General features: G+C 51.3%; 1 protein-coding gene across 2 annotated transcripts in view; it reads left to right on the top strand.

The window, feature by feature from the left end:
* Window positions 1–14,411, top strand: part of SHB (SH2 domain containing adaptor protein B) — a 137,206-nt gene extending 122,795 nt beyond the window's left edge. For both annotated transcript variants that reach the window (XM_043565648.1, XM_043565649.1), the window contains one exon: window positions 13,536–14,411. In XM_043565648.1, coding sequence (XP_043421583.1) covers window positions 13,536–13,719 — 184 coding nt within the window. In that variant the 3' untranslated portion in view covers window positions 13,720–14,411. The remainder of the gene's footprint in view (window positions 1–13,535) is intronic.
* The last annotated feature ends 2,416 nt before the right edge of the window (window positions 14,412–16,827 follow it).

Here is a 16,827-nt window from a genome sequence, read left to right as displayed (position 1 = left end):
CCAGCTCTTCATAACATCCCCATTTCTCCCACAAGGAAAGGGGTTCAGCAAGACTTGGGCCTTACCTGTGGCCATGACAGCTCTCCGCATTCCCAGCTCTTCATTCTTTTGACCTCCTGCTTTGCCAAAGAGCAGACCACGTGCCCATCATTTCTACTTGACACTCAAAGTGTATACCCCGCCCAGACTGGACAGAGCCTCCCAGGGAGAAATGCATTTACACAGTGCCCAGCAGGGCTCTTTGTGGTCCCAGGTACCTGGGAGACGTTGATTGGAACAGGCCTCTGCAGAGTGTCCTGTGAGGTGGGTAGAATTATACCAATAACAATGATTAAAAATATGGGACGTTGTACAAGTGAGGATAAAACCACTGGGGAGGCAAATGTATAAGATCGAGTGATCTGGGCAAGCCCAGATTTCAAATCCACAATCTCCAAACGTTAGCATAATCCCACTTGGAGTTCATATTTTCAGGCCAGAAAAATACCTTTTCTGTCTTGAGTTATTCTCATCTTAACCAAAAATGTATTCTATGAAGAATCTAGGGCTGTTTTACTTTTTTGCGGGAGTTGTGCTTTTAAAAAGCAATCAGTTCCGATAGTAAGTTAACTTTTTGAAACTCAATTACTTGCAGCCATGCTGAAAAAAACTATAATTAATGTGGTCAAATCCTAGCCAAATAATAAAATGAAAGCTTTGTTGTGTATCAAGGCAGAAATCAATTTCATTAGGGAGCAAAGAGCCGGAGATTTAATTTTGAGGAAATTCTCCACCCTGTGGACAGAGGTTGTCAAGAAGCTGCCAGAATGAATGCCCAACACAAGAGGACTCACCCTCCAGAGCCCAAATTACTGAGGACTGATTGACCTTTCAAAATTGCATTTGCATACCTTCCAAGTGTGGCCTAAGCCAGTGGGCTTTTGCTCTTTAATGTTCTTGGACCTGGTACCCCTTTTGGTTTGGGTCAAGGGGTGAATGTTATCTGCACCCAATGACACTGGCATGTCAAGAAGATCCTGTCCTTTGGAACTCGGGATGAGGCGGCCTCAGAAGGTCAGTAGACATGAGAAAGGAGTTTAGCAAGGACTTGGGGTGTGCACGTTGATGGTGGGGTCATTTCCAGACAGCAGGGCTGAGGGCAAAGCCAGACAGACCCACTAGGGACGATGCCCAGTTGCACGACCCCAAATGCAAGGGGGATAGTGAACAGCAAGTGTGACCAGAATGGGAAAGGACAGGAAATTCTGCCCTGTGAGGACATCTGGAGAGAGAGCAGCCTAAGGTCTGCTCCTGCTTCTGTCTTCTGGTATCTAAGAGGCCTTCCCAGGGCAGAAGGAATGGGCTGTGACCCGCAGGAACCAGAGCTCGGAGCTGAGGCTACTATCAGTGAGATGCACTAAATTCAAGATGGACTTTCCTGTGGTCAGAGCCATCAGAGCTTGGAAGGGATTTTCCTGGCTGGGGAGTAAACTCCCCAATGCTGGGGGTAGGCAACAAAAGCTGGACACCAAGTATTGTGAATATTGCAAAGGCATTTCCATCGTGGGACCGCACTAGAATGGGGGTGCTTAGACCTGCATGTGCATCAGAATCTCTTGGAGAGCATCTTAAAAGCAGATCTGAGGGGCGCCTGGGTGGCGCAGTCGGTTAAGCGTCCGACTTCAGCCAGGTCACGATCTCGCGGTCCAAGAGTTCGAGCCCCGCGTCAGGCTCTGGGCTGGTGGCTCAGAGCCTGGAGCCTGTTTCCGATTCTGTGTCTCCCTCTCTCTCTGCCCCTCCCCCGTTCATGCTCTGTCACTCTCTGTCACAAAAATAAATAAACGTTGAAAAAAAAATTAATAAAAAAAAAAAAAAGCAGATCTGGTTCCAAAGAGGCCCAGGGAGCCCCAGGTTTGACAAGTCTTGAGGGACTCTGATGTGGGCATTCTGAGGCACATTGGAAGAAACTATTTTTGAGAAACATCCACTCTTCTCCCAGCCCTGGGATGCTGGAACTTCTGTAATGCAGATTGAATCCTTTTTTTTAATAGCCAAGTTGTCATTCCTTCCTTGTCATGTGATGTGAGCATCTCCTGTGTGCCAAGTTTCAAAGGTTTACAGGTTTGGGGAGCCTGGGTGGCTCAGTCATTTGAGCATCCAACTTCAGCTCAGGGCATGATCTTGTGGTTCATGGGTTTGAGTCCCACATCAGGTTCTATGCTGACAGCTCAGAGCCTGCAGCCTGTTTCAGATTCTGTGTCTCCCTCTATCTCTCTGCCCCTCCCTCTCTCACGCTCAGTCTCTGTCTCAAAAATAAATAAACATTAAAAAAAAAAATTTTTTTTTAAAGGTTTACAGGTTTGCAGGACCTCAGGGGTCATCTAGTCCTGTCCCTTCATTGTATTGATAGGGAAATTGAGGGCTGAGAGGGCAGGAGCCAGGGCTGGGATCAGGTTCCTGATGTCCAGTTCAGAGATCTTTTCACTTGCTTTCAGTGGACTTCCGGGAGCATTGAAAACTACTCCCATTTCACACATGAAGAAATTGAAGCCCAAATTCCAAGGACTGTTGGGAGTTCTTCCACTGAGAACCACTGTCATTCACATGATTTGCAAAGGTCCTTAGCCAGGGTGTTTGGGTGGCTTACAGTCAGCAGTGTTTGAAATTCCAGAGAGGAGAAAACTACCCTCGGGTTAGATACAAGGTCACTGAGCAGATAGATCTGTTTTGGGTTTTTTTTTTAATTTTTTAGGTTTTTATTTTATTTTTGATAGAGAGTGCAAGTGGGGGAGGGGCAGAGAGAGAGGGAGACACAATCTGAAGCAGGCTGTAGGCTCTGAGCTGTAGGCATAGCGCCTGATGTGGGGCTCGAACTCACGGACCGTGAGATCGTGACCTGAGTTGAAGTCAGATACTTAACTGACTGAGACACCCAGGTGGCCCAGATCTGTTTTAATTTGAAGTCTTTAAAGACCCCTGTGCATTTTCTTTTCTCTCTTTACTTTTTTTTTTCTTTTTTGAAGCAAAACTGTAAGCTGGATCAGGTGCTTTGTGAGCAAGTCCCTTCCTTGCCATGCTAATGGACTCCCTCTTTCAGTTAGCAGAGGAAGCCCCCACCAGGACAGGAGTTGGGTGGGAGGATAGTGGGGGCAAGCCCTGTGATTTAAGGATGAGATTCGGGGTGTGGGAGATTGCTGCTTCCCCCCTGTCTGCACCCCCACCCCACTCTCCCTCTCCACTTTGTCATACCCCATCTCTGCTGACAAGACGTTATAAAGACTATTGGTAGTGGCCAAGACTCCCCTACAACTGATAACATGGGGGTGCGGCATTTCCCTGATTCGCTGGGAAATTAGAGCAAACCTCCACCACTCTCTGGGTCTCAATGTCATCTGTAAAATAAGCAGGGAACCAAATAGTCTCAAAAGCCACTGCTTGGTACTTTACCTGCCTCAGAATACATGGGTGCCTGGGTGGCTCAGTCGGTTAAGTGTCTGACTCTTGGTTTCGGCTCAGGTCATGATCTCACGGTTTTGTGGGTTTGAACACTGCATCGGGCTCTGCACACTGCTTGGAGCCTGCTTGGGATTCTCCCTCTCTCTCTGCCCTTCCTCCACTCGTGCTCTGTCTCTCTCAAAATAAATAAAGAAACTTAAAAAAATAATAATAAAGAGGGGCGCCTGGATGGCTCAGTCGTTTAAGTATCTGACTTTGGCTCAAGTCATGATCTCGTGGTTTGTGGGTTCGAACCTAGCATTGGGCTCTGTGCTGACAGCTGGGAGCCTGGAGCCTGCTTCAGATTCTGTGTCTCCTTCTCTCTCTGCCCCTCCCCTGTTCATACTCTGCCTCTCTCTCAAAAATAAACAAACATTAAAAAACAATTTTTTTTAAGAGCACCTGGGCACCTCAGTTGGTCAGGCATCCAATTTCAGCTCAGGTCATGATCTCACAGTTGGTGAGTTCAAGCCCCGCATTGGGCTCTGTGCTGACAGCTCAGAGCCTGGAGCCTGCTTCCGATTCTGTCTCTCTCTATCTGCCCTTCCTCTCCTCATGCTCTGTCTCTCTCTCTCAAAAATAAACATTAAAAAAAATTTTTTTTAATTTTTTAAAAAAGAAATGGTGAATACAGAGCAATATGCACAGTAGTACTTAATAAATACAGTACAATCATGTATGACCAGTAGTTTTTAAGCAGAGAAACTTCTTTCCTCATCTTTCCTATTCTGTTTTCAAGTGGAGCCCTGTGTGTGACAATGTACTTTTGAGAGGGTCATGAAATACCGCTTGATGTTTCGGGAAATTGATGCCAGGGAAGTAAACACGCTTCCCATTGTCACCCAGTGGCAGAGCTGGGGCCAGAACCTAGGCCTCACCACCAGCCACGGGGGCTGCCCAGCTGGAGGAGATGGTCCTACAGCCAGGAGTCTGCCTGGCCATCCATGGCTTCTAGGCTGCCAGCATGGCCATGAATGACAGACCAGAAGACAGGAAGACACATTCACTGCTCAGCCCAGACCACATGGAGCCAGCAAGACAGACCAGATGGGCAGCAACTTGTATGTGGGCTCCTGCAGAGCAGGTGGAAACAAAGCCATGTCAGAACCCCAAACCTCGGCACCCGCCAGACTTGCTCACACACTGCCCAGCTCAGACCTCAGACAGCCCCTGTTGGGGGGGAGAGGTGTGTGTGAAAGCTCCATTCCACAGATGAGGAAACTGAGGCTGAGGAAGCCACAGCTCAATGTAGCAGGGCAAGGACTCAGACCCAGGTGGCGGTTCCACAGGCGGCAGTTCCTTTGAGAATGGTTCTGCTTTCCTTGCCAGGCACGTCCCCCCTTGTCTCAGCCTTTCCTGGGTCAATCCCAGGTTTCCAGCTCCCCTGTGCCTTTAAAAGCCATTGTGCGCCTCCAAGTCCTCTCAGTCACTGGTGCTTACCGCCACAGCTGCTTTTGCCCACCCTCTGCTGGGTCCCTGTTCTGGAGCTTCCTTCAGGTGTGGCCTGCCCCCCACCCCCATCTGCTATTTGTGGGGAGCGTAGGAGGTTGGTCCTTGAAAACAGCCTGGAGCCCTTTGCAGCCAAGCAGTTTGGCAAACTCTTTGTGTGTCAAGCCCTTAAATGTGGAGCGGGATGACCTAACCTTTATCAAGCGTTCACACTGCATTCATTCACAGCTAAGTTCTCACTTACCCTGATAACTACCGTGAGGGTGGACTCTTGTTATTCCCATTTCACAGATGCAGACTTTTAGGCACTGGAGAATGTGGGTGTGTGGCTTTAACCTCAGTGCCACCAGAAGTTGAGACTGGATTGTTCTTTGTTGTGGAGGCTGTCCTATGCATTGTAGGTTTGTCAGCACCCTTGGCTTCTACCCAGATGCCAGCAACACCTGAGTTCCCAGGCACTGCTGAATACCCCCCAGAAGGGATGAACTCACTCCCACGGAGAACCCCTGCTCCAAGGAGTGTATGGGCTGGGAAAGGCTTGTCCCAGTACATGGAGACCACTCTGAGCTGAATGCATTCTGTCCATCTGTTGGCACAAGTGTTAGGACTGCTCTTATCATCGTGCTGTCCCTAAGCCTGGGCGTCTGCTGTGCCCACTGCTCTACTTGTCTTTCTTCCTGCACTGAGGATAGCCATCCTGCCCTGCCTTAGTGCTCCTGGCTGGTGCTGGGGTGACCGCTACCCTCCTTGGGACGTCCCTCATTGGCTTGAGAACTTTAGTGCTGGAGGGACCCCCTCCACCTTTTCCAAATGAAAGAAACTGAGACCCAGGGAGAAGGTACTTGCCCGGCGCATGACATCATCAGTGGGATCAGAGTTTGAACTCAGGCATCTGACCAGTCTGGCCACCACCGCCAGCCCCCACCTGTGCTAAACACAAAAACTCATTCGTGTTCCCAGAAGAGTCCCGATTAGAAGTAAAGGGGAAAACAAAACAAAACACGCTAGACCCTCTTGCCTCTTCCCAAAGCTCTGACAGCATTTCACATGTCACCCCCACCCCACCTCCTCCCCTCCCCTTGCAGTTTTCGTGTGCACTTGGCTGAGCCTGAGGACTGATGGGAATCCTAAACAAGGGGACTGCAAAAGTTATCCAGCCTACCCTGAAGCATCATTACCCTTTTCACGCCTCCAGTAATGGGAGGCTTACTCTGCTGTCAGCCTTGATCATTAAAATCCTCCTGTCTAAAAGTTTGTTAGTCTTCTCCTGAGAAAATTGCCTAAAATGGATTCATGTTGACCTACCCGCTGCTCTGTGTGGCCCAAAACAAACCTATGCCTTTCCATGTTTGCTGGGGGAGGCTTCTGCCAGCTCCCCTTCTGCCTGGAGATGGCTTTTTGTCATGATTTACTGAAGGCTCTCACCCCGAGCCGCCAACTTAGAGCTTGAGAAATGCCCGCGCGTCTCAGGAAGGCTAATCGCTGCTGATGCGTTTATTGAAAGTCCAATTATTTGGTTGTAAATCAAGTCGTTTGGCTCAGCAGCATTTACATGTAGACATTTGTTCACAATAACTTGACATATGCATCTTTGGTTTATCGTTGTGAAGGCTGTTTCAGAAGGCCCTGGGCAGCACGCAGGTATTTGCCATGTGGACTTCTAAGCCCCTTCCCCCAGCTCCCTGGACTCCTAGACTATGTCAGCCAGAGGGGCCTCCGTACCTCCAGCTCCTTGCATTGCAGTTGAGAACCCCAGCACACAGCTAGAACAAGTTGCTGCTCCCTCCAGTCCCTGGTCCTCTCACCTGTGCCATGGGCATCTTGCAGATAATGATGCCAGCCCTCCCAGCATCCTGTGAAGCCACAGGCTGGTCTGGTCATGGGCCAAGGGTGGCGGCTATCGCTGCTGTACATCTTTGTGTCCCAGATTCCTGGACCCTTTTCGGGAAGTTCACAGCATATACAGGTGCTAGCCTGCATGCAAGTAGGGCCTTGGGAGCTGTCAACCAGGTTGACAGGGACCTGTCCCTGAAGGCTCCCGGCACTTGAGTTCTGGATATTTCTCTCCCAATGCAGGCCCAGGGCTCTCACATCATGCTTCTCTGCAGGCACTTGTGAATGTTTCTGGGGTTTCTACGCATTGCTCACAGGTATGGTGAGGAGAATTTCTCTGTAGACACACACACCCAGCCAAATATCCCATCTCACTGGAGGTCAAAGAGAAGGGAGGAGGAAAGCAGACATTGTGAATCACAGAGCCATCTGCTTGCACGGGCAGTGTTGCCAACTGCAGGGCGGAGTTAGCCGGGAACAACCATTTTTGTGGGAACCTAGGTGGCCGTGAATATAGGAGGTGCCTTGCCATGGACACCCTCCCGGCTGGCTCCCTGGGGATGCCAGGTCCCAGGGTCATGACAGATCAGGGTAAGGGCCAGGCCTAGGACCACACCTATCCCCGCACGGACAGCACAAACGTCTGTGTCCATCTCTACTGCCACAGAGGGCTGGGCTTTGAGCGGGAACACTGGCTGGCATTCTCATGCTCATGGAGGATGTGGGAACTGTGACACTTCGTCCCTGAGAATCATCCTGCAGCCAGTTGCTGAGGGCACTTCAAATGCCCAGGAAGTCCATGGCTCTAAGAGGGAACTTGTCTCATATTTGTGCTTCGTTTCTCTAGGCCTGGGCAGGGGGCATTGGCTGCCTCAGTCACCCCAGCAAGGATTTCTTCTAGAAATCTGAGGAAAGAGGGGCTTGACCCATTCTTCCTTGTGACCTCCCTCAGGCAAGACTTGTCTTTTGACTTGAGAGGTGCAAGACTTTGTACCCCCTAAAGGGGTGACCCTCTGGGTGCTCCTCATGACTCTGCCCCTCACTAAGCTTGCTCAGCTGGTCCTCACTGGCTGTCCTAGGACCAGGGCTATCCAGACAGAGCAGCTACTGTATCTGACCTTGGAGGAAGTGGCTTCTACCCTGGCTGGGCCACACTAAGGGACAGGGTACAACAGCCACCAACCTGCCCTTGGGAGCTTATAAACCAGAGAGGAGGTTGTATGGGGCCTCATTGCTGGCTCAGGGCAGACCCTCACCAGATAGCTGATGGTTGGATGGACGGATGGATGGTGGACAGATGGACAAAGTGCCCAGCTGTGGGCCAGGCTTATGCTGAGAGCCCAGAGAAAGTAAGGCTTGGCCTACTGAGAAACATCACAGTGAACAGACAGGATTCTTTTTTTTTTTTTTTTTTTTTTTTTTAAGTTTATTTATTCTGACAGAGAGAGAGCATGAGCAGGGGAGGGACAGAGAGAGAGAATCCTGAGCAGGCTCCACACTGACATCGTGTAGCCTGATGCAGGGCTCGAACTCAAGAACCCATGAGATCATGACCAGAGCTAAGACCAAGAGTCGGACGCTTAACTGACTGAGCCACCCAGGCTCCCCTGAACAGACAGGATCCTTGACCTCAGGAACTCACAGAGCTACAAGGAAGCCATGTCTCAGGACAGAAAGAGTCCAAAGGCCCACCTAGACACCTGGATCCATCTGGTTAGGTGGCTGAGCAGGAGAAAATGAGGCTGCAGAATCAGACAGCTATAGTGAAACCCTAGCCCCGCCATGTGCGATGGGACTTGGCACTCAACCTCTCTAGCATCAGTTTCCCGTCCGTAAACAGTGGTAGTTCTACCAGCTTAGCAGCATTGCTGTGGGCTTCCATGTGATAATATGTAGCAACAGCTAAGCTCCCTGCCTGGTGCCCAGTGGGGTTTGAACAGTGCAGGTGGCATTCGTTGTGCAGTGGCCATGGGGAGCCATGGATGGTTTTGAGCCGAGAGACAGTGTTCTGGGGCATCTCCGTCAAGAGAGCAGTTCCCCAACCACCTTTTAGTAGAGGTGGACCAGAGATCCTTGCTGTGTGTGGATTCCCGTAACCAGGTTCTACGCGATAGTCCCCAAAGGCAATTTCCTTGCCTTCTTCTGCATAAATATTATATGCAAGTATTTTTAAGTCATTTCATCATGAAAAGAAGCGATTTAACATAACTATTACTCAGGATTCTTCATGAAATATGCATCAAGCAATTAGGTCTAAAAGCGAGAGGTGAGGCCTTGTACCCTGCTTGGGCCGGCAGCTGCGGGCTGAGTGATGTTTTATTAAAGCCCATGATTATGAGACGAGGTAGGGCCTGTTATTAGGCCCGGCGCACCAGGCACGTTTGATAATCCTGGTGATGAGGAGGTGCTTTTTGTGATGATAATGAGGGATCTAAACGCAGTGACAGCCCCAGCACCCCCAGCCTCCGCCAGCCTTACATGACTCATTAGACAGGTCACCCACCGGAGACACCCTTAATTGTGACTTTGCTCTCGCAAGATGTCCTATCAAAGGAGACAGGCCTGACACAGGAGCCTCGCGGGCGGCCGCAGCCTGTCCAAGCTCCCTGGGGACCAAGGCCCTCCCAGAAGTGATGATGGCGAGGTGGCGTGGCTGGGGACCTGGCCCACCTGGCCCTGGAGGCAAAGAGCTCCGGGTTCTGGCTTCAGCCAAAGCCCGCCTTGCCGTGTGCCTTGGCCCAGAGTGTTGTTCTCTCCCACCTCAGTCCTCCAAGGTACCCCAAGAGAAGCTCTGTCCAGAGCATCCACAGCACCCCTGGGCATGCTGGTTATCTGATGCACCCTCTTTTCTTGCTAGAAATTCTAATTTTTTTCTCTTCTTATGCTAGTTGTCTTCTGAATTGAGTTGGGAGTCATTAAAGCCATCCCTTCACAGTTGTTTTTATTTTTTTTATATTTTTTATTTTAAAAATTTTTTTTAATGTTTATTTGTTTTTGAGAGAAAGGGAGAGCCAGAGCATGAGCAGGGGAGGGGCAGAGGGAGAGGGAGACACAGAATCAGAAGCAGGCTCCAGGCCCTGAGCTGTCAGCACAGAGCCCGACGCAGGGCTTGAACCCACAAACCATGAGATCATGACCTGAGCTGAAGTCAGATGCTTAACCAACCGAGCCACCCAGGCGCCCCTTCACAGTTGTTTTTAAATCTTCAGCTGTTGTAAAGTAGCATCTCATTCATTGGGACCTTGTGACCCATCAGGATATATTATCAGGATATACTACACATCTCTTGGGTGTGTGTTGACAAGGTTTTACCTGACCTATTCGTGAGTCAGAGTTTGACAGATTGTTTCAAAAAGCAAGCTCACCTCTCAGGGCCTGCCAACCCCATGTGACGGGTCTCCATTGCTGGGGCCTTTAGCAGTCAGGACAAGCCATCCCCAGTGCCTGAGATGACCTTTCCATGCCAGCCCTGTGCTGTCTCTGGCCCACCATCAGCCCTATAGGGTAAGTACCTAGGGACTGAGGCCAGAGTCAAAGAGTCCCTTGCACAGGGTCTAACGTCTCTCCCCTGCCACCTTACCTGGCCTCATACGGAGTGTTGAGGGCTAAGTGGGATTCTCTCCTGGAGCTGGATAGTACTAAGTCAGGAGCATGGACCCTGGGAAAGGCCCACCAGGGAGGGAAGCAGCACCACCGCTGATTGCTGTGTGACCTTGGGTCAGCCACCTGACTGAGCCTCAGGACTTGGCACACAGCCTGAATCACAGGAAGTGCCTGGGAAACATTGGCCGTGAAGACCATTATGATCAGTGCCCCGTGAGAATAAAGACTGGGGGCTGTGGGCAGCAGTGGAATGGGGCATGAGGCTGCCTCCAGGCCCCTTCCTGCGAGAAGTCCTCACAAGGGGGCAAGAGCTTATGCTTACACACATGGAATCCAGGACCTTAGGCCCAGAAGCACCCTCAAAGGTCATCCAGTTAGCCTCCCCACAGATCCAGTGGTGCCAAGGACAGAACCCACCACCGCCAAAGGACCGCCTCAGGTCCAGAGAACCACGGGGTGCAGTGCTTGAGCCCAAGGGGAAGGGCCGCTCCTGCTGGGGGCTCCTGATGTGGGAGCCAGCTCGTGGGCCGCCTTTATCCCTCTACCAGGGGATGGTCATGCCTTGGACTGGGCGGTCATAGGGCCTGAGTCCTCTGCCATGGTCTGAGTTTTGTGACTGGCCTGCCCCACTCGGCACAGCCTAGCTCAGTTACAAACCTGTGTCTACTGAAATACATGTGCCAGAGGCACTTCAGGGAGGTGCTGACAGCTGCCCTGCCTCACCTGTGTCTGTTGAGGAGGAGGCATCATTGTGGAGTTTCTGATAACCTGGTGGCCATTCCGAACCTGTGGCCTGGGAACAGAGGGGCCTTCTCTCTCTCTGGTCCCGTCAGCTGTTCTCACCATCCCTGCCACTTCCCTTGCTGGGTGTTTTAAGAACAACCACTATAAAAACGTCCCATTAAACCATATGAGTTACTTCTCTTCACCTCCTTAAAAAGTAAATCAGCTCCTCCTGCCACTTCCTTTCTGTGTTGCCAGCACAGCTTTGGCATTCTGGCCTGGCTCACAGCTATAGCTGCTGTGATCCAGTCTTCCACATCGTATGCTCTGCACGCCAGCCACAGATCTGTGGTCTGGCACCCAAAACATCACCCCACTCCACTCACAAAGAGGAGCATGACTGTCCGAGGCTACACGCCCTCTGCTCCCTCACTCACCTGCAGCTCCAGCCGGTGCTCCGCTCTCCCCCCCCCCCCCCCGCCCGCCCCCACCCTTTGTCCAGGCAGAGCTGAGCTCATGGCCTCAGTGCGCAGAGCTTTTTAACTAGTCCTAGTTTCCTTAGCCACACAATCTCAGCACTTCATTCAAGCAGTTACCACCCTATCCAGGCCGGCACAGATTCATGATCTCTCCCGTGTGGTGGGTAGCTTGTCTTCGCTTAAATGGGGTTGTACGTTTTCTCACTTACTGCACACGCCGTTCCCTTTCTAACAGCTTAAGCAAGTGCGCCTCCTGCTTCTCAGATGTGTCGAGGCAATTCTCCAATGAAATGACCCTTCGCTGAGGAGCAGAACTTGCCACAGGCTCTGTAATTAGAACATTGTCAGCCTTAAAAAATCTTGATTTAAATTTTAGTTCTTTACAGGAATTATTCTCTCTAGAAACATAATTGCTCTCCGAACGATTTCCTTTAAGCTGAGGGTGACATCTCTAAATACATTATTATGAGCAGATGTATTGCTCAGTGCCCGCACTTCATTAAGCATTTGCTCTGCCATTTGAAAATGGTGCTGGAGTCCAAATTGATGCATTAACAGAGCGGGCGTCCGTGAGCGCGGGGAGCCCAGTCCTGACTGGAAGAGACGTGGTAAGCCCTCCAGTGCCCCTGTGGGAACAGTCGGAGCAAGAAGAACTGAAGCTCAGAAGGTTGCAAATTTGTGTTCACTTGGAGCTCAGCCTTGCCAGGGGCTGGGCCTTGGTCTCCCAGAAGCAAGGCCCCTGGGGCTGGTCACAAGTTATCAGTGCCAAGGGACAGACTCTAGAGAAGGTAGCAAGAGGTCAGAATGCCAGCTTTCTCACTAAGTGACAAATGTGAGATAAATTGGACTGTGCTTTGGAAACCAAGCATCTACAGGTTTGGCAGCAAAATCATAAAAGGCCAGGCTTAGAGCTGAGTGGGCAGGGAAAAGGCAGCTTGGGCAAAGGCAGATTTGACAGAGGAGTGAGTGATCTGATATGGCCAGAGACCTGGGTGGAAGGTGGGAGGACCAGGGCCAAGTACTAGGGCCAGGTGGAAGCAGCATGGCCATTGCCATCTGAGATCTGTGCCCCAGCCAGTGTATGCTGGTGTAGGGGCACGGGGCTGCAAGGGGCACGGGGTCCAGGGTTCTACTCTGATCTCCAAGGGACCCACCCACTGCCCTTTTCAGCAGATGCCATGCATGGTGTGTCCAGGGACCGGGCCCTGATCTGTGGAGCTCTGAGGGGGAGTTGGGAAGATGGAGAAGTAATTGCAATTCAAGGAAGCAAGTGATGGAGGCACGAGTATGCTCGGTGCTGTCAGAGGAAGGAAGGAGCTCTGCTTGTGGTAGCCTGGAAGACTTCCCAGCAGAAGAAACACTCAGGTTGGGCCTTGGAGGAGGAGGCAGAGTTCACTGAACAGAGGGAAGATGCACAGAGAAGGGAGTGCCTGCAAGGGGGCAGAGCTGGGGAAGAACACACATACCCCCGACATTCCCTTGGCTAAAACTAGTCACATGTTTACAGAGGCTGCAAGGGAGGCTGGGAAATGTAGTCCCTGGCTGGGCAGCCCCTTCCTAGTGGCAATAAAGTAGTATGGAAGGGAGAGCATCAATTTTTGGAAAACAGCTCACCTGTCATCCCTGCTACACTGTTTTCTCACCTGTAAACTGGGGGTGATGAGACCTGCCCCGCACACTTGCCAGGGCACTGGGGACTTAATCATACTTTTCGCCTGGCACACACAGCCTAAAAACTTGTCTGTGTCAACAATAAGAGGAGCCAAGTCTGGGGGCTTGTTTTCCTGAGGAAGCCTTTCAAAAGCTCTCAAGATCCTAAAGACTCTGCAGCAGTGTTTGCTGCTGGTTCCTGGTCTATGCTGGGCTTGGGGGAGCTCTGGGGTGCAGCTGCGTTTCAGTTGGGCCTGAGCAGCATGGCTGTTTCAGCCTTTGTCACTGCAGATCCTAATAATAACCTCCGTGTTTTGTTCACAGGAGCAACCAGGGCTTTATGCACATGAAACTGGCCAAAACCAAAGAGAAGTACGTTCTGGGTCAGAACAGTCCCCCATTCGACAGTGTCCCGGAAGTCATCCACTACTATACCACCAGAAAGCTGCCCATCAAAGGGGCTGAGCACTTGTCCCTCCTCTACCCTGTGGCTGTGCGGACCCTCTGAGCGGACAAGCCCCACCCTGCTCTGTGACGGGGCCCAGACTTGGAGGAGCTGGAGGCCCCCGCCCACCAGCCCGGCCGCTGTTGCAGGCGGGGTCCAATTTGTGTCGTGTGTATGGTACTAGCACACCACTGCATGTCTCTAGAATGCTGTTGCCACTTACGGGGGCTGGGAGAAAGCCTGGACAAAGACAGAAGGACAGCCAACACGCCACCCCAGCCCCCACCCCCGCCCCCTCCTTGAGTTTCTGTGAATTAAAATATTTGCAAATCCAAAGAGATGCCTTCCAGGATGAACAAAGGAGAGCAGCTCCGGAGGGGCGAGGGGCGGGGCGGGAGCTCCCCGGGTTGCAGCTCTTTGTTCTCCAGCTGTCACGAATTCACACCTGTGGGGGTGGGGGGGGGCACTACGGTTTTCCCACCAGGGCCCCCGCTGGTGCTGGGAGACAAATGCGGGTGCTCTGAGAGCCCAGAAAGCCCCAGGAGTCTGGCTTCCCCTGTGGTGTGTGTGTATGTGTGAGTGTGAACACATACACGAGAGAGCATGGTCACACACAGATGTGAGTAAGCCCACTAAATCCACTGTTAGTCACTCAGTGTAATCACTAGGAGATCTTTAAGGAATCATTGTGCAGTCACAAAGAGGATTCAATTATTTATGAATAGGGTGTGTAAATAAAATAGTCATTTAATACATATTCTTATCCCTTTTTTTATATGTACGTATATATACCACAGAGGGTCTCTGAGGAGGGCAGTGTTTACCTGCTGGTTTCGTTCCCAGAGCAAGGTGTGACTCTGGGCGTGTGTGGTACGACAGGCCCCAGGGAGGGAAGGAAGCAGAGAGGGGTTTTCTTTGCCCGCCTGAGAGCCAACCTCAGGACGGTGCAGCAAGGCCCTGCGTTCCGGCTCCAGCAATGGTAGCCTCAAGTGTTGACCCACCACCCAAGCTCTCCCTTCCGCCTATAGCAGCCCAGTGATGGCAAGTCTGTGCAGAGCACCCAGCAGTCTACAAAGGGCTCTCCCATTATCTGGTCAGCGCCACCCCGTGAGGCATTTAATGTGGGGAAAGGGCGGCACAGAGAGGGAAAGTAATCTGCGCTATGTCACACAGCTTGTAAGCAAAAGAGGCTTCTTGAGTCCAGATTGGCAGCCTCCATGGCCAGTGCTTTGGCTGTCCATGGCCTCACTGTTAACCCTGCTCCTGAGGGAAAACAAATCCTAACCTCTCAGGGGGACGTGGAGTTCTCTTGGTCACCCATCCACACTGCTTCCCCGCAGATAACACACACATTCCCACGGTTCACCTCCATCTTGCCTCTGCCCTTGACTGGAGCAGGGATGCTCACTACACCTTCAGGTCAGGCTCCTAAGGTTGTGAGGTTGCTTTTACTTGGTTCCTCCTCCTTTCCCTCCCACTCACCCACCACCACGCTATGGTTAAATGCTGGTGGAAGACATAGAAAAATCCCACCCAGCAGCATGACAGATAACGGCTTCCATCTGCTGAAGGACATGCAAGGATCCAAATACGGCCCGAGTTTGAGTTTCAGTGCCTTCACCAAGCACACGTCTTCCTGCCTGCCCAGCTTGTCTGAATGGAGTAGAAGCTTGGTGACCGTCATCCCCAGCACAAGGGGCTGAGTTCGAACATCACCAGCAGTTCTAGACATTCAGCACTGCCCAGGCTTCAGAGATGCTTCAGGCTCACTGTTCAGATGTGGTCTCAGAGGCCCAGCAAAGAAAAAGGACTTGCGGCTGCTGCCTGTCACACCAGGCAGAGCAGGACTAAAAGCTGTGCCTCTTTAGGGGGCTGCTGTGGATTTCCCAGGTTTGTGGCCAAAGCTGTTTCCTTAGCAACCGGTCTTTCTGCTCAGTCCACCTCGGGTCATCCTCCCAGCCACCACAATCTCCCCCCCCCCCAAAAAAAAACCTCTCCCACCTGCAGATCCCACAGCCTGAGCTGCCTCATGATTACCACTTAGGCCATGGCCTGACTCTGTCCTGACCTTTTGCCTGTTGTGCATTTTCCCAAACGTCCTTTGAGGCAAAAGAGTACCTGGAGTGATTCACATTCCCCCCACCCCCCTTTCTCTCTCTTTCTCTTTTTTTTTTTTGTGAATGAGAAAATGAGTGAGGAATTGGCACTTGTCCAAACAGAAGTGCCAAAGGAGACTGGACCCCAAGGATCCACTTAGAGGTTGGGGCTGTGGGAGCAGCCCCTCAAGCTGGGTGGGGTGAGACCGCATTAGCTTTCTCCCCCCTGAGCAAGCCCAGATGCCCACGGGGCACTTCCACTTCCGAGGCTGCAGGCTGGGACCGTCCAGAAGCTGTGTGAGCCTTCCCAGTAGACAATCTTCCACAACAAATTCCTCCTCAGGAAAGGCTCTGTGCCTGTCTGAGGAGGAACTAGGTTGTTTTGCTGTTGCCTTTGCTCTTTTAAGGGATTCCTGGGCCCTCCCTCCGTCTTCCTGAAGTTTCCCCAGGAGGCCCAACCCCCAGCTGCCCTTAGGGACAGAGGCCGGCAGAGGAGCCAGCTTACAGGATGGGAGCTGCTAAAAGGAATTTTTGCCTTAATTTTACGAACCTCTCCCTCTTCTTCCTCTAATTGTGACCATTTCCTCTGTCGGTGTGTATTCATGTTTTCTTGGATATCTAACAATTGAAACGGCTTTTCCCTTTCAGAAACACTCACATTCAGGTTACTGGCATTGGTTTGGTTTTTGTTTTGGCTTTTTTTTTTTTTTTTCATCTGCTGCCAATTAATGGAAAAAATGAGCTGGGTTTCTTTGAGGGGGGAAAAAAAAAAGCTCCCTGCTACACAATATCTTGCCCTCAGCATTTTGTCTCAGAACACTACCTCCAGCCACTAACAGGCCCCATTGCTCAGAGCCACTGGACTGTTTTGTTGTGTGGTGTTTTTTTTTTCTTCCTTTCTTTCCCTTCTTTGCTGGCCTCATTATTGACCATAATGCCCCAACCACTTCAGCAGCTCTGTCCTTGAGCACTGAGGAGTCAAGGACCTTTTTGGCAAACCCCCCTCCAACAAGATGGTGGCCACAGAAAGAAAGAAGCTTTGTGGGGAGAGAGAGCCCACCTGCCTGTCAGGAGA

The sequence above is a fragment of the Prionailurus bengalensis genome, chromosome D4 (genome assembly GCF_016509475.1).
Source record: "Prionailurus bengalensis isolate Pbe53 chromosome D4, Fcat_Pben_1.1_paternal_pri, whole genome shotgun sequence".
NCBI lineage: Eukaryota > Metazoa > Chordata > Mammalia > Carnivora > Felidae > Prionailurus > Prionailurus bengalensis.
This window is presented reverse-complemented; position numbering and strand designations above follow the sequence as displayed.